Source organism: Enhydra lutris, unplaced genomic scaffold (assembly GCF_002288905.1).
Source record: "Enhydra lutris kenyoni isolate GAN:26980312 unplaced genomic scaffold, ASM228890v2 scaffoldscaffold2, whole genome shotgun sequence".
NCBI classification, from domain to species: Eukaryota; Metazoa; Chordata; class Mammalia; order Carnivora; family Mustelidae; genus Enhydra; species Enhydra lutris.
In genome coordinates, this window is record NW_019154086.1 from 54,068,050 (window position 1) to 54,089,317 (window position 21,268).

At 37.2% G+C, this 21,268-nt stretch overlaps 1 protein-coding gene across 1 annotated transcript in view; it reads right to left on the minus strand.

Annotated features, from left to right (window-relative positions):
- LOC111150891 (GRAM domain containing 1C) overlaps positions 1-21,268 on the minus strand; it is a 90,413-nt gene that overhangs the window by 25,254 nt on the left and 43,891 nt on the right. Inside the window, exons 7-10 of the mRNA XM_022508574.1 lie at positions 10,271-10,389; positions 7,378-7,507; positions 5,359-5,361; positions 3,905-4,067 (exon numbers count right to left, since the gene is read on the minus strand). Coding sequence (XP_022364282.1) covers positions 3,905-4,067; positions 5,359-5,361; positions 7,378-7,507; positions 10,271-10,389 — 415 coding nt within the window. The remainder of the gene's footprint in view (positions 1-3,904; positions 4,068-5,358; positions 5,362-7,377; positions 7,508-10,270; positions 10,390-21,268) is intronic.

Here is a 21,268-nt window from a genome sequence, read left to right on the forward strand (position 1 = left end):
AGGACCTGGGATCATGACCTGAGCTGAAGGCAGCGGCTTAACCCACTGAGCCACCCAGGCGCCCCTACTTTTTTTTTTTTTTAACATTTCTTTATTTCTGGCCCCAGAGAAAACTCCAGCCTCATTTTGTGTATTCACCACCTCAGCCCTAGAAGCATTCATTTCTCTAATGAGTTCTCAAACTGCAATTTTTCAAAAGTAAGTTTCTTGTTCCATTCATGAAGGAAAGAAAATTACACTCATATAGCCATTTTAACATATTTTCATATTTCACTTAAACTCCATTATTAGATAAATTGTTCTGTATTATGACTGACAAAATAGAATTCGTGGTACTACTGCTAGAAATTAATACCTTTGTATGTAAATTAATTCAAAGAAGTAAGGACATGAAATAAACTATTTCCACCTGGGATTATTTATTTATGACATACACAGTACTTTAAAGCCTCCTGTCCAAGTAACATCACCAATAATATTGCTGTAACTATGAAGCTAGGAAGTAGTGTATCAAATAGGGAAAGGAACACCACTCAACCTGGTAGTAGGTTACTATTTCCAATAAAGAAGAAATATTTCTTGAATTGAAAATATTCAAACCTATCAGTTTGAAAGTGGCCAGTGGAAATGATGGGAAGAGTGAGACAGACAAATAAATATGAGAAGGATACAGGCATAAAGGAATAAAACATATGTTGATAATGTTTAAAGGGTTCACGAAAAATGTACAAGATAGATATGCAAGAACAGCAGATGATTGGAGTTTGAGTATCTAAGAACACACAATTTGTTATATCTTCTATCTTCTAAAAACTGGTGACCGGCTGTCTTCTAGACTCAAATTGAGGGCTTTCTTTGCATCTGAAAACCCAAGTTCAATTTGAGAGTGTTGCTCAAAAACCTGACTCAAATAACTATGTCAGGGTTACCTGGTTTAGTCTCATGGCGGCTTCCCTGATGTGCTAGACTATTTTCACGGCTTTTTCTCAGCTTTCTCCAGAGGTCTACTTGTCCTCACCTTTCGTAATCAATAAGCATCACGTGATATTTGATTCCTGCTTTTCTTTGCTTGACTTTCCAGTTCATCCTATTCTGTCAGCTATAGGTCATGGATTCTAATTTTGCTATTCTAATGTGCCCCTCCCCTAGCCTAAGCTTTGCCTGACTTAGCTTCCATTCTCAACATATGTGACTTTGGTTAGGGAATCCTGTCACACGTTCTAATCCTAGCTATATACAATTAAACTTAACTCTGTCATGACACAGCCCAAGGGTCTCACGCCATCAGCCAGCTTGTCAGCTTCCACCTAAGGCTCTACCTCCTGGGGCAGAGGTTTCACAGACTATCCATGACATGAGAGAGCAGGGCAGGTGAAGAAGTAAATCCTAACAGCAACAGAAATATTATCATGACCGAAAACATGGCCATAAATTCCTTATACTTGTAGATATGGATACATTGTGTCAACTCATCTTCACCTACCAGGAAACCCCTAGCACCTTCTCATAGGCTCTGAACCCCTACCCAAAACTGGAAATGTAGTTAATAAGCTGAAGAAAGGTTATCAGCAACAACATTCCAGATAAAGACGGTTCTACCTCTTATTCTGTGAAGTATTACATGTCAAATTTTTAAGTTCATCTATGGTTTAACAGATTAAAACACAATGCTTAGCATTTTGTTCCGGAGCTGGCAGCCCAGAACACATGTCCAGAAGGACAGAAATATCCCCAAAAAGGCACCCTTCAATCTTGGTGGGTTCTAAGCTGCCTACCACAGAGTAAGAACATTTAAAAAAGAAGCCAGTCAAAGCAGATTCTAGGCTAAGTTTCCAGATATGGGCTTCAATTAAACTCTACATCAAAGGGACTGAACTAGTTGTTTCCGGTCCCTCCGTGAGATATTCCATGATGCTCTGCTCTGCAGATTCCACTCAGGGATACATGAGCCTAGAGGGAGTCTCTACTTCAAAATGGTCCAGTGCCCCCCTCCCAAAGATTACAATCTCTAGGTGGCAGAAAAGAGGAAAAAAGGAAATCCTCTCATTTTCTCAGGCAGAATGCTCACAAGGGTAGATCAAAATACTATCATTTTAAATAAAATGATGTTGGGTTTAAAATAATCTGCCATCTACCTAACTCCCTCTAAATCCACAGACAAATTTCCTGCGATGGTTTACTTCTTTGGACCTTTCTTATTTTCCTCAGATCACTGATTTCAAGTGTCTTCATAATCTCACAACTTCCAGAAAATAAAAAAAAAAGATTCATTATAATATGCATTTTAATATGTCTGATAAGCCTGAGATTTTGGAATCTGCTTAGTGAAAACAATACAAGTACTTGATTTATTATGTAATGATAATCTAATAAGAAAGAAGCCATCCCATGCACCTTAAAGAAAACCTCCACAAAAGAAGGCCCAATGTTACATGTAAGGTCTTACTACTGTAAAACCAGTCTTTAAAGGGATGCCAGTAAGGGAGGAAATGGGATCAGGGCTCACATGCAATGCAGCAACTACGGTACTGTTAATCTTAATTTCTAGATATGAATGCATCTTATATGAGATTTAGTATTATCCTTTACAAAGCTTATCGTTAATGTTAATCTAATAGGATCAATAAGGAAACTTCTTTTTAAGGACCATTCTTACGAAAGAGCAGATAAGAGAGGAGGAAGATAAATCCCTGTTTTGGCGTCACTTACCTATCTGGCCACTGGGTGCCAGAGTAGATCTTCCTAAAGTCAGAGGTTCAGCCAAGGAGATTACTAATTCACACGGCTGCATACCAAAGCATGAATGGTAAGGACACTAAGATAGTCTTCTCATTCATGGAGCTGAATCTTTTTTTAAAAAAAACTCTCAACTATCTTTTCAAAAGAACTCAACAACTGTCTTCTTAATGCATTCTGTGATTTTTAGGAACTACTGAATTTTTATTTATGTATTTAAAAGCAATAGATTTAGTTTTCATTAAAGATCCTTGATACAGTGTTCCCAAACCAAAATTGATTCAGATTTGGTTTTCATAGATTTGGTTTTGGTTTGCTTTTAGATTTGGATTTGATTTTAGATTTGACTTGGATTTAGTTTTGGTCTTCATGGATTTGGTTTTCACTATAATAAAAGCTTCAGGGGTTCCCACACCAAGTCTCATCTGAGCAGTACCTGGACTAGCAAAGGCAATCATATCCCACAGATCCAAACCACTACAATGTCCCCATTGTTAATATCCTGAGCATTGCTGGACAGAAAACGGATAGAGCAAAATCCACTGGCATTGTTCTCTTTCCTGAAATTGGAAAGTAGTCACTCTTCTGTATCTTTCCCCATGTCTCCCCACTTCATGGACTTCAGATGTCAACAATCTAACAGTTTAAAAACAAACAAACAAACAAAAAGGTTCCTTAAAATGCCCACTTAATTAGTATGATAAGCCCCAGCTATTAACTTAGAGAAGGCAGAGAGACCATGATTTCTTATGAAGTTTCTTTTAAACAATTCTCTACTTTTGTATCTCTCTCTCTTTTTTTCCTTCCTTTTTTCTTTTTTGTCAGTAGTGAAAGGAAAGTACAATTATGGTGTCTGGAACACTATGCAGGTTTTTACTTAGATTTGCTTTTCCGTTGCTACTGCGTCATCTTCATTGACTCAAGGCCTGGAATTCTAAAAGTTACATGTGATGGAGATCTCCAAATTCCGAGCTTCTGAAAAGTGGAGATGGGTGAGACCTAGCTACTTCTTTCTCCTATTTTCTATTAACTTCCACCTTTCTTTTGGTTCTTTATAGAGTGAGAATGTGTCTAATACAACTAAATCCTCATTCTGTACTCACCCAATACAAACATAAACATTAAAAGACACAACAAATTTTATTAAAATTTATAAGAAATTCTCTACCTTCATCAACAGAATCTGAAGTGCTGCTTTTATCCAGAGAAAGATATTCATTTTTATTCAAGTCCAGTGATTTTGACGGCACTCTGCTTAATCTCTTTTCTGAAGTTAGTAAAGAACTCTTTTTCATCTGTTTCTCATTTTGGGGTTCCTCTTTCTCTAGCCCCTAAAAGGCAAATAATCCAATTTAAAAAATAGATTATTGGCTTAGATTTTAAGGAGGAATTTTTAAAAACAAAAATGCTTTGAAATGCAGCTCTTTGGAAAATATGTTATTTTTACATCACATTTCCAATATAGTCCATAAAATATTGATAAATAGTAATATATTATCTTATAATATACTTACGTATTAATGAACAATAAACTTATGAAGAACATCATATAAAAAGAACTCACAGTTAACATCATGTGAATCACTTAAGCAGAAGGGAAAGGGGAGCAGAGGACAAAAATAATGGAAGAGCAGTTTCTTTGGGGTAGGCAAGGAATCAAATCCAATTAGTGTCCCCAGACCCCCCAGGTATTCCTGCCCCATCATCTCAAGGAAGAGAACTCCCCCATTCTCAAGACCAGTAACAGGGGAAAGGGAAAGAAAATAGAAAGATAAGAGTCACATAAGAGTACAGTAGAGGAGATTGGATTAATAGGAAACATTAATTTCATAGCAAACTTGAAAGAACACAGTTGGCTTTGCTGTTAAGGGATTAAGGAATTGGGCATTAAAAGATATTCAATATATGATACTATCTGTACTTTCTGGGGTGATTTAATCAAGACACATCATTTCCATAATAAATTTAATGTTAGGCATTAAAGTCTGAATGCTATTGCTATGTTATTATTCAAGTAGGATTCTATTATAATTGGGTTTAACCTAGTCAAAGGACTGACCCTAGTCAAAAGACTGATTCTTTAAGCAGAGATCACTGCCAAAATTGAGACTTGATTTATTTGGGAGTTCCACACTACAAAGCAACATGCTTACTAGCTGACCCAGAACCTCTTCAGCAGATGCTAAATAGAGTTACCTTCCATACATATTTCTCCTGTTGTTTATAATTAAGATATGGCTCCTATTATAAAGAATATGGACAGATACTTTCAGGAAAAGTAACAGTCACAATTTTTGAGTGGTTGGCAGCTGCACAATTTTTATTTCTTTGTAGTCTTTTCTGTATTTCCTGGATTTTTCAAAGAATATTAATTTTATAACTTTAAAAAGTTATAATTCATCTTAAAATGTTTTAAAAATATTATTTTTCACTTTTTGTTATTTCCAACTTTCTAGGAAGTAAAAATGACACAAAGTAAGTGACATATGATATTTTTTGACCTCTGAGAATCTCATTACACTGTTCTTGAACGAAAAAAAAGGAGTTGGGGGTGCCTGGGTGGCTAAGTCCTTAAAGCATCTGCCTTGGGCTCAGGTCCTGGGATCAAGCCCTGCATCAGACCCCCTACTCAGCAGGAAGCCTGCTTCCCTCTCTCCCACTCCCCCTGCTTGTGTTCCTCTTCCTGTGTCTCTCTCTGTCAAATAAATAAATAAAATCTTTAAAAAAAAAAAAAAAGAAAGAAAAAGGAGTGAACTTTCATATTACTTGTTTCTATAACCTGAAAACATCTATACAAAACATCAATGAATGTATGGTCAATCTTAAAACATTAATGCCTTCCTCTATATTCCACTCTCTTTCCTTAAAGGAAATATGACATCCTTTAGGGACAAAACTAGAAGCAAGAACCAAAGGATTAACTATTCTAAGAGCAGGTACAGAAGACAATATCAAGGCAGTAGGTAGTAAGAAAGACTCAAGAGTAGTAGTTTTGAGAATCCAGTCCTCAAAGTCAGGCTTTTGTAAAAGGATCAGGAGATTGCAAGAAATGTCCTATCCTGTTACCTCCCTAAAATTGAGTGGTTTGGTTTTCTCAGTGAGAACATATAAAGAGATTAGCACCCAGAATCACCTCCCATATATCAGTAGTAAGTTCCTAAGGGTCTCTAGATGAATAGTTTTGCAAGAAATCCACAGTACAAATTCAGACTGGGATAGATGCATGACAGTTGCCGGAAGCGAGCTGGTAACTTGATGGACTCTACATACTCTGTTTCAATGTTTTCCTGACACTTATTCACAGATGCTGGTTGGCTCCAAGTGAGAAGATAGAAAAAGGCCCTTGCTGGCTACATGCAGATTCACCTTGAAATAATAGCTTATGGTTATTGAATACTTAATGTGTATTAGGGATCGTTCAAAGCACTTTCACATATATTACTTCATTTAATCCTTATTTAAAAACCCTATGGGGGTATTACTGTCTTCATCTTATAACTGAGAAAACAAAAGCATAGAAATGTGAAGTAATTAAGTTGACTTCTTTAAAGGCATTCAGGTAGCGAGTGGCAGAGGCAGGATTTGAAAGCAACACTCTGCTTTAAACCAAGAAATTCAGGTGCAGCCCAGACTTGCATCCCCAATCAGCAGAACGAAAACCCTACCATAGGAGCACTCTCAGCACTCAGAATGTGGTCTCCAAATACCATCCTTCATGAAGAACTGTGGCCCATTAGGAAAATGGCTGATACTGAGTCTGGGACAGTAAGTGTACAGTGTGCCTAGGTCACATTATTGTGATAGAAAGAAAGGAAGCCATCAAAGATTACTGATCATTTCAAAAAAAAAACAAAGCAGGGGCACCTGGGTGGCTCAGTGGGTTAAGCTTCTGCCTTCGGCTCAGGTCATGATCTCAGAGTTCTGGGATCAAGCCCCACAATGGGGTCTCTGGCTCAGCGGGGAGCCTGTACCCCCCCCTCCCCTGCCTGCCTCTCTGCCTACTTGTGATCTCTCTCTCTGTGTCAAATAAATAAAATCTTTAAAAAAGAAAAAAAAGCAGCCAACCTGAAGGGGCTCCCATTGGCAGAGGAGACAAAATGAGCATTTAAAAAAATAAATAATGACTAAAATGATAGAAATTCATTGAAATTAAAAAAAAAAAAGCAATGGGCTTATAATGATAGTTGAAAAAATAAAAGAAGAAACTAAGTAACATGAATTAACCTGATGTGCCTGCTTTCATAGTCAACTTAAGAAGCACCTCCTGTTATTCAAGCATGTGGCACAGGGTTCTCATCTTCCCTTTCAAAAGAGATTTTTCCTACCACTTAATCTGAAAAATCTGCTAACTACAAATTACTCTACCTTATTATATTTTTAATGATATCTATCCCCCTTAGAGACTAATGCTCAGGAAACTGTCTAGTAGTTCTGCACCATATCCAGCTCTGAACAAAACCACACATTATTCCCTTATAAGCTCTGCTACTTATAGACTTAAAACCTTTCTCCTAAGACAAAGGAGCAGCCTGACATCTTAAATTTTTAAACATTTTGTACAGTATATTTTTATTTGATCTTGCATTATGATTAACACACGGCAGCATCAGATATATTTTAAAAGGGATATCATGCACTAACTTTTGGTGGATTTCCATCAATTGACTCTGCTTCTGAAACCCGATTAACTGATTCTCGGGTAAAACTGATGGACTTGGAAAATTTTTCATCTCTCTCCCCACAGTCATCCAAGCTACTTCTTCCTGGACTTCTGTAAGAAACACATCATTATAGAATATAATCAAGGTCAATTCCACACAAATAAGTGATTCAGTCTCCCCACTGAGGTCCTTTGCTATTATAAAGCATTTTGACAACAAATGGGTGTTTGTAATGTTACAAATAAGCCCTACTTATAACAAGGCCATCTTCTTAAATCACATGCAGATTGACTTTATTTCTGAAAACAAAATATGCTCACATGGGATTTTATAAATTTCAGAAACCATTAAAAAATTAACCAAGTACGAGCGGCTGTAACAACAGTTAATACAATGAATATTATAGCTTGTTTAAATTTCAGTCATGAACCACCACAAAGCTTTGAAAGGTGCAGGGCAGGGGTCTGAGTTGGATGCCAGTCAACTCCAGAAGGCAGTTTCAGATCTCCTTCCGATTAAGTTCCAGCTGAGGTGGTGAGTCCCTCCCAGAAGGGGGAGCTCCTGATATCTGAGCACAGACCCCATCAATCAGTCCATGCCCACCTTCTTCTTGCTCTTCTCATTCCTAAGAATAAAGTTTAAGGAACAACTTTCATAAGGCCCTAGGAACATGACTCTAACAAATGTGCTGAGACCTACTTTTCCTCTCTTAGGGAAGAGCATAAAGAAAGGAAAATCTATGAAACATAAAAGGAGTACAACTGATCTAATGTCTAGGTCTCAAACTTACTAAGCAATTATTCCAATGTAATCTTTGCTTACATAGAGACTTAAAGCTCTTCTAAAATAAAGTGGCAGCCTAACATCTTCAGCCATGTCATCCTGAGGAACACCCCTATTTTACCCCACCCAAATAACACTTAGATCTGCCACCAAGTCACTCTTGGCCAGGCAAAATGGCAGGGCTGAGGGGACCCAACAAGAAAAATGGCCCCTTGGAGACTAGCCCAGCAAATGAGTATCTGCATGTGAGGATTTTAAGGATGGGAGTGAACTGCAGAGAAATACAGAAAGGAAAAAGGAGGGATAATGATGGAGAAAATGAAAATGAAGATGAAGATGGAATAGCTGAGGAAATAAAGGTTTGAGACAGATACACTTCTTTCAGGAAGTGGGAAGAAAGGGAAAAGGAGAAGGGGGATGAGGATCTGGCTACAAATTCTCTAAGAAAGCACTCAATCACCAGAAGACAACAGCAACCTCTCTGGTGACTTCAAAAAGCTGGACCTTAGAGGATATGAAGAATCTGCTAAAAAATATTCAGTCTCTTCTTCTTTAAAGACTAGAAACTCCTCGAGTTGGCAGGGACCCTAGAGCTCATCGAGTTGAACTGCCTAATTTCAGAAGTGAATAAAGTGAGGATCAGAAAGACGAGGAGATTGGTTTGAGGTTGTGCAGCTACTTGGTGACCAAGTCCAGACTAGAACCCAGATCTTCTCCATCATAATCCAAGGATCTCTGCATTATGTCAATTGTTTCCAAGACCTAAGAGAGACTAGTAAACTTTACAAGAAGAGTAGTACAATGGAAATTTTTAACTTTACAGAAAACTAATAAAATATGCATGTGCAACCACATTAAAAAAAGACTAAAATATTGATGCTGAGCTGAAATGGTATAAAGAGGATCAGCATAACTAGAAAGCTACCTAAATAAAGGAAAAATTGTGTACATGGTGGACTTCTGAAAGCTTTCTATATTTATCATATTTATTTATTTATTATTTATTTATTTATTTATTATTTATTTATTTATTATTATTACTATATTTATTATAGATTTATTTGCTATAGAATGTTTAAGTAAGAGTTTTATTAAGATATAATTCACGTACCATAAAATTCACCCATTTAAAGTGTACAATACAGTGGTTACAGAGTTGCACAATCATGATCACCACTATCTTGTTTTAGAACATGTTCATCCCCAAAAAGAAATCCTGTACCCATTAGCAATCACTCCCCATTCCCCCTTCCTCCTAGCCTCTGGCAACTACTAATCTTTCCGTCCCTATGGCTCTACTCATTCTGGATTCCATCTCATATAAACGGAATCATACGATATGTGGTCTTTGGTGACTTGCTCCTTTCACTTGCTTCTTTCACTTATAATGTCTACTATAGAATTTTAATGTATTATCCCTAGTTGTTTTTACTGCTATGACCTCAATCACCATTGGACAAAATGTACTTTTATTTGCACAGGCTAATAAAAATGTCCACTCTTCCCAGTGGATACCTACCAGTCAAAAATGATCTCTCTCATCTCTGAATTTCTTTATCACATTATCTATTGCTGCTCTTGGCCTTTATTATTTTCAACCTCGTATTATAATTATTTGCATTCCCCACAGTACCATCAGTCCCTTTCATTAACGCACTCAATATTTGTTGAGTACCAACTACATGTCAAACACCACACTAGGGTTTTCTCGAGGAAACATCTTATTATCTTTGTATTCCTCAAAGTATCTACCAGCTAATTTATTTTATTGTTATCTATAAGATCAGAGATGTCACTAGGTACTTACTTCTCCAGATCCTTAAGAAAAAGCTTTACTAAAACCACACTTTAAGTAAATCCTAGATGACACAGTTACAAAATTGACATTTCCTTATATGTCCTGTATTTGCTTACCAATTTAGCACTACTACTCACTGTCCTCACCTTTCACTGCATTCCACTACAGAGAACAAAGAGGCAAATTCTACCCAATGATGAATTAATAGAAATTCTAAATTAGGAAAGTCTAAAATAATTCTGCTTGAATTCATGATTAATAAATCGTGAAATTTCAAAACATTTTGCTCTACCTGGGCTGTGCATTATCCTCGATCGACAGAGACAAGTTTTCCATCTCTTCAGCATTTAAGCCTAGCTCATTGCCATAGTTCTGCTGGAGCAGCTGCCAGAATTCCTGTCTGGTCAAGCTCTAAAAGGACAGAAAAATTACACTGAGTATTGGAAAAGATAGGCTAGGATAACACAGTGATTCAAAACATGAATTCTGAAGTCAAAATGATCTGTTGTGCAGATTCTAAATGTGTAACTTTGGTAGTTATTTGACCTTTCTAGATGTCAGTTTTCTGTATCTGTAAAAAAAATGTGTCAACAAAACTTATCCGACAGGGTTGATAGTGGGAGTTGATAAAATGCTGATTTTAAAGTGTGTAACATAATAACTACTGTAAATGGGAAGTAAGATGTTTAAAATGGCCTTTTCGTAGAATAGTTTGTTCACAATATCAGGCATTCACCAATGTGAAATTTAAATTCTATAATCCAACCCCTCTGCTGTGACCACTGGATCAACACTCAGAGTTCTAATCTTCAATTCAGAATCATCTTCTTAATCCGTAATGTATCTGAATATTTCAATCATTTTAAAAACCTTATATATCAGGGGTGCCTGGGTAGCTCAGCTGAGCATCTGCCTTTGGCTCAGGTCATAATCCCAAGGTCCTGGGATCCAGCCCTGCACTGGGCTCTTTGCTCAGCAAGTAGCCTGCTTCTCCTTCCCCTCTCCTTCTCTCTGCCTGCTGCTCCCCCTGCTTGTGCTCTGTCAAATAAATAAATAAAATCTTAAAAAAAAAAACAAAAAACTGATATATCAGTAAACTTTAAGTTATATTTTCCTCAAATATAAAAGGCAACAGGCTAGAATTCAGAGTATTTTCTCTGATTTACTTTTAACAAAATCCAACTTGTTCTTTGTAGGTATCATATCGGAGTTAAAATCATCTAATACCAAAAACTCGTACATTACATAGCAAAACAAAAACAGTAATAGTATGATAACCAATGGTCTGATTTTTAGAAATATTTTAGGTCTAATATAATTACATGATTAAGCAAGGTAAAGGGAGGCAACATAACACCTGAGGCAACTGTTGGCAAGATTCTTCCTCTCTCTCATTCATCCAACAAATATTTATTTAGAACCTACCAAACATGTATCACTGCACTAGATGGCTAAGGAGGGCAAAAGTAATGTACAAGAAAGCAAAAATGGACTTTTCAGACTTCATCAAGATAAAAAGCTTCTCCACAGCAAAGTAAACAGTCAACAGAACTAAGAGGAAACCCACAGAATAGGAGATGATACTCTGCAAGTGACATTACAGATAAAGGGCTGGTATCCAAGATCTATAAAGAACTTCTCAAACTCAACACCCAAAACACAAATAATCCAGTCAAGAAATGGGCAGAAGACATGAACAGACACTTCTCCAAAGAAGACATACAAATGGCTAACAGACACGTGAAAAAATGTTCAACATCTCTAGCCATCAGGGAAATACAAATCAAAACCATAATGAGGGTGCCTGGGTGGCTCAGTTGGTTAAGCGTCTGCCTTTGGCTCCGGTTGTGATCCCAGGGTCCTGGGAGAGAGTCCTACATCGGGCTCCCTGCTCCACAGGGAGTCTGCTTCTCCCTCTGCCCCTCCCCTCACTCATTCTCTTAACCTTGACTTTCTCTCAAATAAATAAATCTTTAAAAAAGATTTATTTACACCAGTTAGAATGGCAAAAATTAGTAAGATGGGAAAAAACAAATGTTGGTGAGGATGTGGAGAAAAAGGAACACTCTTGCACTGTTGGTGGAAATGCAAGCTGGTACAGCCACTCTGGAGAACAGTATGGAGGTTCTTCAAGACATTAAAAATAGAGCTATCCTATGAGCCAGCAATTGCACTACTAGGTATTTACCCCAAAGATACAGATGTAGTGAAAAGGAGGGGCACATGCACCCCAATGTTCATAGCAGCAATGTCCACAATAGCCAAACTCTGGAAGGAGCTGAGATGTCCTTCAACAGATGAATGGATAAAGAAGGTGTGGTTCATATATACAATGGAATATTACTCAGCCATCATAAAGGATGGATTCCTACCATTTTGCATCGACATGGATGGAACTGGAGGGGATTATGCTAAGTGAAATAAGTTAAGCAGAAAAAGACAATTATCATATGGTTTCACTCATATGTGGAACATAAGGAATAGCATGGAGGAACACAGGGGAAAGGAAGGAAAAGTGAATGGGAAGAAATCAGAGAGGAAGACAAACCATGAGAGACTCTGGACTCTGGGAACCAAACTGAGGGTTACAGAAGGGAGGGGGGTGGGGGGATGGGGTAAACAGGTGATGGGTATTAAGGAGGACACGTGTGGTGATGAGCACTGGGTATTATACACAACTAATGAATCATTGAACACTACATCTAAACTAATGACGTACTGTATAGGCTAATTGAACATAATAATAAAAAAAATAATGTATAAGTTAAGCTCCTTGCTCTCAAACAACTTAAATATAGTTGAAGAAACATGAGAGACTTTTTAAGTTAAATATAATGGGCTATAATTTATTAAGTACTAAAGTACTAGTAGAATCAACATATTATAAAAGTCTAAATGCAAGAAATATTACTGTGCATTTACATGTAATATTTGTATTAGATAAGGCTACACACTGGAGAAGGGTCTTCAGCAGAGCTGAAGGAAGGACATGAATGGGGAAAATGGAAAAATGAGGAAATACAAATACAGAATACATACATAAAGAACATAGGTAATCCTTGCTTTTTTTTTTCTTTTAGGTTTATTTATTTTTATTTTAGAGAAAGCAAGCACACACACTCATGTGGGTGGGGGGGAGAGGCATAAGGAAAGGGAAAGAGAGAATCCTCAAGCAGAAAATTCTGCTTGAGGAATCATGGACCCCCAAGGCAAGGCTTGATCCCAGGACCCTGAGATCATGACCTGAGCCCAAATCAAGAGTTGGCCACCTAACTGACTAAGCCATCCAGATGCCCCAGGTAATACTTGTTCAGAAGTCAGTTAACAGTTTATTCACCTAACTGGAGTAAAAAACTTAAGTCAAAAAAATTAAGTCAGATTTGAAGTCAGAAAATAAAGACACGTAGATTTAATGAGGCCTAAACATACATATGCCTTAAATTCCTCCCTGATATTTCCCTTGACAATTGCCACTTCTTTATTTTCTTTCTCCTCGTTTCTTCTCCCTTTCTGGTGGCTATGGAATCTTTGTTACATTACACTAGATGACCTTCAGTATATTTCATGGAACCTCAAAGAGACAAGAACAAAATTTCTACACTTTAGACCACCAGTTTTCAATTTGCCATACCCAGACTACTGGGTTTCCACAAGAGCAGTTGAAGAAAATTCAGATATTATCAGTACTTTAAAAAATCAAAAATATCCAAACAGTTACCTAAAATAAAGTTATTCAAGCTAAGTAATTGTCAGGGCTCTCTGGGTCTGAATTACATTAGCTTTGAGGAGTTATCTAAGGCTGATAAGAAACTCTCATTGTAAATAATGTGTGTCTAACAAACAATAATGTTCTAACATTTTATTATTTAGTATACACCACTTGTTTGGTGGGCAAAGTCTTTTGAAGATTAGTGTCCATGAAAGAAAAAATAAAAAGGATAACTAGTAGCAGAGAAAGTTAAGGAACCACTGTCCTTCATCCTAAAGATACCCCCACACATTTCTTTTCTGACTTCCACACCAGAAAAGCCATTTGTGAATAGCAATTAGCTCATACTAATAACTCATCTTTCAAAGACACTACCTTTGAAATACTTTTAGTGTCATAAATGGATGGTTAACTTTATTAAGAGAAACAAGAAAATTTCAATATACTTATGGAAGATTAACCTTTTACAAAAACTTCTCTGGAATAATAAAAATCAAAGTATTCCAAACAGACTAAAGGAAGTAGATAAACTAATGATAAATATTCAGACAGCTTTCCAAGAGTGAAAGACACGAAATGTAGACGTAAAATAGTAACAACAAAAATGCAATTTTAAAATATATTATCAAATACTATCAGGAAGTTAACAGTAAATAGGTTAATACACTTTTTTTAATCTATTAGTTCATATATAAAGTGTATTTTTATATACAAATATAAAAGTATATACTTACTATTTTATATAAAGGTATAAAGTATGTACATATATATAAGTTAATGGAAAACAAAATAGAATTCATTTAATCATCTTTTTTTTTTACCATCTTAAATTCACCATCTTACAGATCTGCTAATTTGTTAAAAATAACTTTTTCTAGGGACGCCTGGGTGGCCCAGTCGGTTAAGCTGCTGCCTTCGGCTCAGGTTATAATCCCAGGGTCCTGGGATTGAGTCCCACATTGGGCTCCTTGTCCAGCAGGGAGCCTGCTTCTCTCTCTACCTCTGCCTGCCACTCTGCCTGCTTGTGCTCTCTCTCTGACAAATAAATAAATAAAATCTTTTAAACAAATCTGAAAAAAATTAAAAATAAAAAACAAAAAAAAATAACTTTTTCTACAAAGTTGGTCAGAAGTCACAAAAAATGTGGTTATTTGTAGTCATGCTGAATATTTAAACATTAAAACATATACACAGACTGATATTCATAATTCTCTGAATAATAATAATTATCTGAATTAGGTTGTTTCAAAAAACAACCTGAATTTTAAACAAAGGCAGACCACCTACCTACAAACAATGGAGGGTCTCCTGGGTTCAGCCGGCAGAGTACTTTAACAAAATAAAGATGAACCAAGTAGCAATCAGATAAGACTCAAGTCAGAAGATCAATTTCTGGCCCAGAAAGCTTTGTATTCTAAGTATTCTGCAGTCTTTATCTGCAGCAGAGTTCCAAATACTTAATGACAACTATGTGAAATCACTGCTTCAATCTTCTCGTTTTTGAGAGGCTTCTCCTTATGAAAGACATGTTCTATTGAGTTTAAAGCACATTATTTGTCACTTCCTGTTATGTAGTACCAGCACTCTTTCCAAGGTTGCAGGTCAGAATGCAGAAGTGGTAGTTACACCTCACTCTACAGGTTCCTAAGCCACTCCCACTAGAAGAGGCTAGGTAAACAGGGTTTTATTAAAGGGACAGATCTCAATTTCTTCGGTTCCACGCAAGATTAGAAACAATAAAATGCCAATGAAAATATCTGCTTGTGCTCAACTTTGTAAGATGCCTATCACAATATCATTCCAATCTCATTTGAGAGATTAAATATATTAGGGGTTAAATTTTTTCTCCATGCTAACACGTTCTATTCAACTCTGGCAATGTCATTATTACTTCTTCATATGCTGCTTCTTCAGTATTGATGTAGCAGTTCCAGCAGACTTGTGCATTAACCCTTTACAACTTTCAAAGATTAATTCTTGAGTATTATAAATGGAATGCCAGGAAATAGCAGGAAGAGCAAGCTATTCAGGTTGAGCAATTACAATAAGCACTCAGCACATCATTCATCTCTGAAAAGTTTACATCTTCATTACTCAATAGTTCTTTCCTTTAAAAATATTTTTTACTTTCTTCAGAATAATTTCCTGGCAGGGACCTGGACTGTAATGAACACTACTGAGAGTCTCATCTACCAATTTCAATTTATTTCCCCGAATTAAAATTTTCTTCTAAATGAAAAATCACACTTTGCCTCAATTTCTACCTAGTTATTCCATTTAATTTAGTAAGATATATAGACAACATCAAATGTTACTCAATGAACTGCAAGGATATCCTTTTGGGGGGGTTGCTAAAACCTAATAAATCTATGCAACAGCAGAATGAAGGACCAGAGCGACACTGGAGAATACTACTCCAAACTGTAGAGAGCACACCTGGGGGCTAGAGTCCACTGTCTAAAAATTAGTGCTTTTGACTTGATATGGTAGTTCTCAAAGGCTGAAACTGTGGATAGATATCCTTACTCTACTATGATAACCAAATTACTATGAGAAAAATATGGATTAGCTGTACTGGAAATTATTTTGTATACCTTTGCTAAATATAAAAATCCCTAGAGTAAACCATGAATATACAGTAAATTTAGGAGGCTTAAGGGGGAAAACAGGACCTGACCCTTCCCCCACCAAGCCGCAAGAAAGCCTTGTGCACAAAGGCTGAGTAGAAGAGGAGCCACCAGCAAGAAAGAATGAGGGAAATACCAGGAGGTAAGAGCAAAGTCCAGAAGGAATGGTGTCATGGAAATCAAGGGAAGAAGGTGCTCAAAATGGAGGAAGCATATAGCAGTGTGGAATGTTGCTGACAGAGCAAGTACAAGGAGCACATACATGGCGAGTACAAGGGTGACAGGGAGTGAAACAGCCTGGAAAACAAGCTCAATATGACTAGCACTGGTGGTAGGGAAAGAAGGGGAAGGGGGAAGCAGCCAGAGCATGAGGAGCCTTGCAAGCGATGCTAAAGAATAAGGGGTTTACACTGTTCAAATATAATAAGCCACCTACTAATTTCACATAGAAAAGTAAAAAGTTCAAAACTGTGTTTTTTGAGAGACACTCTTTTAAAACTATTATCACTGTAGTAACAATCTAAGGGACAGATTACAGTGTTAAAAAGAGATCATTAGAAGACTACTGTAATGGTTCAAGCTAGAAATAATGAGGGGCTTCATGAAAAACACGACATGGCTGGAAAAGAAGAGGTAAGAAACAAGGATACCTCCAGGTTTCTGGCTTGGGGGACCAGGTAGGACACATACACTTCACCGACCAAGGGAAAAAGGGTGGAGGAGTTCTACTAATCAAAAAGGTTAAACAAGAGGGAACAACATAAGAATACAAATACTTCCCCCTTACCAGGCTATTTTACAGAAAATGTAACTAAAATAGTTAGCAATTTTACATTTATTTTTTCCAGGTAGGTTTGAATGTTGCACTTACTAGATTTATAGCACTACTAGAAAACTTCTAGATTTCCAAGTAATTCAAAAAGAAGTGATCATTGGGGAGAAGCCCAAGAAAAAGTAAGGGGATTTGATAAGGCTGAGGAGTCTACAGAAGGATGGATGACACTCTTCCAAAAGGTCTCAAAATTTGACATTAACTTCATCAACTGACCACCTTTTGGAGAACGGCCTCAGCACTGTTGGCCCCCTGAAGCCGCGCTCAGAGTGGCTGACGTTAAGGAGCCACACTCACAGACGGCGTATACTCACTCAGTAGCAAATACGCTCACGGACAATAGGGGAGCAGCCCTTTCTCATCATCCGAAGTCTTTCCTTCTGCCACACTGGGTGCCTCAACACCTTGGCAGCCAGGTATTAGTAATCAGAAACTTGCATGATAAGCATGGAATCAGAGCAAAGGGGACAGTTTTCAAGGACCAATTGTGATGTTGGTGTGGCCAGATGATTCATCTCTGTACATTGTCTAGTGATCACAGTCTGCCTCTGTGACTCTATTTTTCTGTCCTAAGTCCTAAGTTCTTGGCCTAAGTCCAGCCAAACCCCCTTCAGACTGACATATTCCTTCTTTATATATACTAACACAATCAATCAACTGTTTTAAACCCATTTTCCCCCCAACACCCCTGAGGAACAGGACACCCTTTTGTCATTCTCCTATTAGCAATTCCCAAAATAGAAGCTAGAATGACAGATACCATAATTTGGAGAGGGAGGGGTCTGTATACATCTGAAGAGCCCCTCTTATCATCTCATCCCTAATTCTGACGCATGTACCTCCTTCTGCCCTTAGGGAGTAAGTCTGAAAGCCATTCTGTCTCATTTAGAATTTTAAACGTGTACAGATTTCTGCTCTTAGAGGCCCTGGATTTAAATAATCACTCTTTCATCACTATCTCAGGGCACCTGGGTGGCTTATTCAAGGTCCAACTCTTGATTTTGACTCAGGTCTTGATCTCAGAGTCGTGAGATTGAGTCCCACTTCACACTCCATTCTGAACATGGAGCCTGTATGGTGTTTTCTCTCTCCCTCTCCCTCTGCTCCTCTGCCCACTAGCACTCACTCTCTCTCTCTCTCTCTCTCTCTCTCTCTCTCAAGAAAAAAAAAAAAGAATAATCACTCTCAAATGTACTCTTAAATTTGCATCAAGAGCTAGCTTCATAGAAGCCCCTATGTACTGGCAAGAGAGACCATTATTATCTCACTGAAAGAACATTTTCATCCTGCCTGTATTGTATCAATAATCCTAAATCCAATAATATTATATCACTAGGAACATGAAAGGATCAATATTAAGATTTGAGCTTTTAACAAAAATTTTAAGCCTGTTAAAAGTAATAACCTTATATATACATCTTGTTTTTTCTTTTTTCTTATTTTTTTTAAGGATTTTATTTATTCGTCAGAGAGAGAGAGCGCGCACAAGCTGTGGGAGGGACAGGCAGAGGGAGACGCAGGCTCCCTCCTGAGCAAGGAACCTGATTCAGGACTTGATCCCAGGACCCCAGGATAATGACCTGAGTGGAAGGCAGACGCTTAACAAACTGAACCACCCTGGTGTCCCTACAACTTGTTTTTGTAATAATTCAAATACACAGAAAATAGCACTCTTTTGGCAATTGAGGATTCTTTAGTGTTTCAAGGTAATCATTTGTTCTCACGGCACGTAGAGATTTAAGAAATTGAGTCAAATGAACATTGAACTTAGGGCATACCTTGAATGCTCTTTCTGTAATTAAAAGCCTGTGTTTTCTGGCACATTTCTTAAATGTAATGATTACCAGGAGTCTAAATCATTGAGGTTTTACTAAATTGAGTCAAAAAGTATTTATTGAGCGTCATCTATTTATAATACAACCCTTTAACTTACTGTCCACTTTTGAGAATAAAGGGCACTATGGCCAGAGTGCCAGAAGACAGTGAGTACATCAAGATGTATGCCAAACCAGCTCTACAGTAAACACTGCATTTGTCACTGAACATAAAACGATGAGCAAGACAGACATGGTCCTTATCTTCAAGATGTTTATACTCAGATGAGAAGAACAGAAATAGAACAAAGAATTATAAGTGTAATGAATGTGACAAAGGAAAAGCACAAGACGTTATAGGAAGGTGAAGGAATGGACCTGACTTAGACTTAGTTTTATTAATGAGTATCACTTCAGACTGAGGGGTGGGAAAGAGGCAGGCACAAAGACTGAGTCTGAAGATCTCGTGCAGGAAAAAAACAAAACAAAACAAAACAAAACAAAAAGGCAGAACACTTAAGAACCAGGAAGATGTACTGAGATGAAGCCGGAGTGGTGGGCTACTGTCAGAACATGGGATCCCTATAAAAAATTGTATATTTTTATTTCAAGAGAAATGGGTATTAAGCAGGAAGCTAATATTAGTAGGTATGCATTTTTTAGAAAGATAAATTTGGCTGTAATATTGTTCTGAGGTCAAAAGCTTTCTGTGAAAGGCTATATAGCAAATAGTTTGGGCCTTGTGGACCATTCGGTCTCCACTGCAACTATTCAGCTCTGCCACTGCAGTGTGAAAGCAGCCAAGTAATACATAAACAAATGAGCATGGCTATGTTTCGGTAAAATTCTATTAATAAACAGTGAAATTTGAATTGTCATGAAATATTCTTCTGTCATAAAATATTACTCCTTTTTTTATTTGTTTAAAAACGTAAAGCTAGGGGCCCTGGATGATCAGTCCATTAAGTATGCAACTCTTGATTTCGGCTCAGGTCATGATCTCAGGGTCATGACATCAAGCCCCACATTCAGCCTTGTGCTGGGCATGGAGCCTGCTTAAGATTCTTTCTTTGCTTCTCCCTCTGCCCCTCACTCCCCTAAAAAGAAAATAAATAATAAATAAAATAAAATAAAAATGTAAAGCCATATCTCACTTTGTGGGCCATACAAAAACAGGTGTTAAGATTGTTGGGCTCTGATATAGAGCATGGAAGGGATAAGAGCTTTAAACTAAACAAAATAGCTGAGGGTGGGAGGGGCCTAGAGCCTTACCTTAAACCATGGTTGCACAGTTATTTACAAAAGACAGAAACTATAGATTATTTGTATGGAAGAATGGAGCTGCCACTGTCTTTTAGCTGCACAAATCCCAGATACTCAATGTGCTGTCAAGAAAAAGGGTGCTAAGCTCAAAGGCTGTGAACTAAACTGACTTGCATTATATTACTGCACAAATAAGCATAGTGACAGTTTAAACACATGTTGAAACATTGAGGATTTATGTTAAACTAAGTCAAATATCTGAAATAAACTTCTTTCTGAAGCAATACATCAGAGGAAACCATGAATGAAAAAAATGTACTTTTATTTTTCTAAAAAATATTTTATTTATTCATTTGAGAGAGAAAGGACATGAGGGGGAAGGGCAGAGGGAGAGTGAGAAGCAGACTCCTGCTGAGCAGGGAACCCCACTCAGGTTTTGTTCCCAGGACCTGGGGACCATGACGTGAGCCAAAGGCAGACACTTAACCGACTGAGCCACCCAGGCACTCTGGGGGGAAAAAATGTACTTTTAAAAGCATTCTTTCTCAAGGAACCATATTTGTCTCCATTTTTTTTTCCCTTTACGTGGATTTATTTTATTGGAGAAATCAATAAAACACATACAAAACACACACATACAGACACATGCGATTTTAAAATCATTTTGTTATATTTACCTTCATCTTTTTTCTAGATTAATGTGCTTTAAGGCCTTCTCATGTAAAAAGTAAGCTAAGTAGACATATTTACTATTACTCTCAGATTCCTAATTACAAGTAAATATGAATATAATATTCTGAACTTAAAGTCTCTTAAAATATTTTTAATAAATATGACATTATTCAAAAGACTTGTGTTGTTTTATAGAACTCTGTAGTTACGCTGTGCATTTTATGGATTTTGTGGGGTTTTTTTAATAGTATTACAAAAGATCAAGAAATCTAACCAATGTGGCTTTATCACTTTAAAAAACGAAGGATGGGGCACCTGGGTGTCTCAGTAGGTTAAGCATCTGCCTTTGCTCTAATCATGGTGCCAGGGTCCT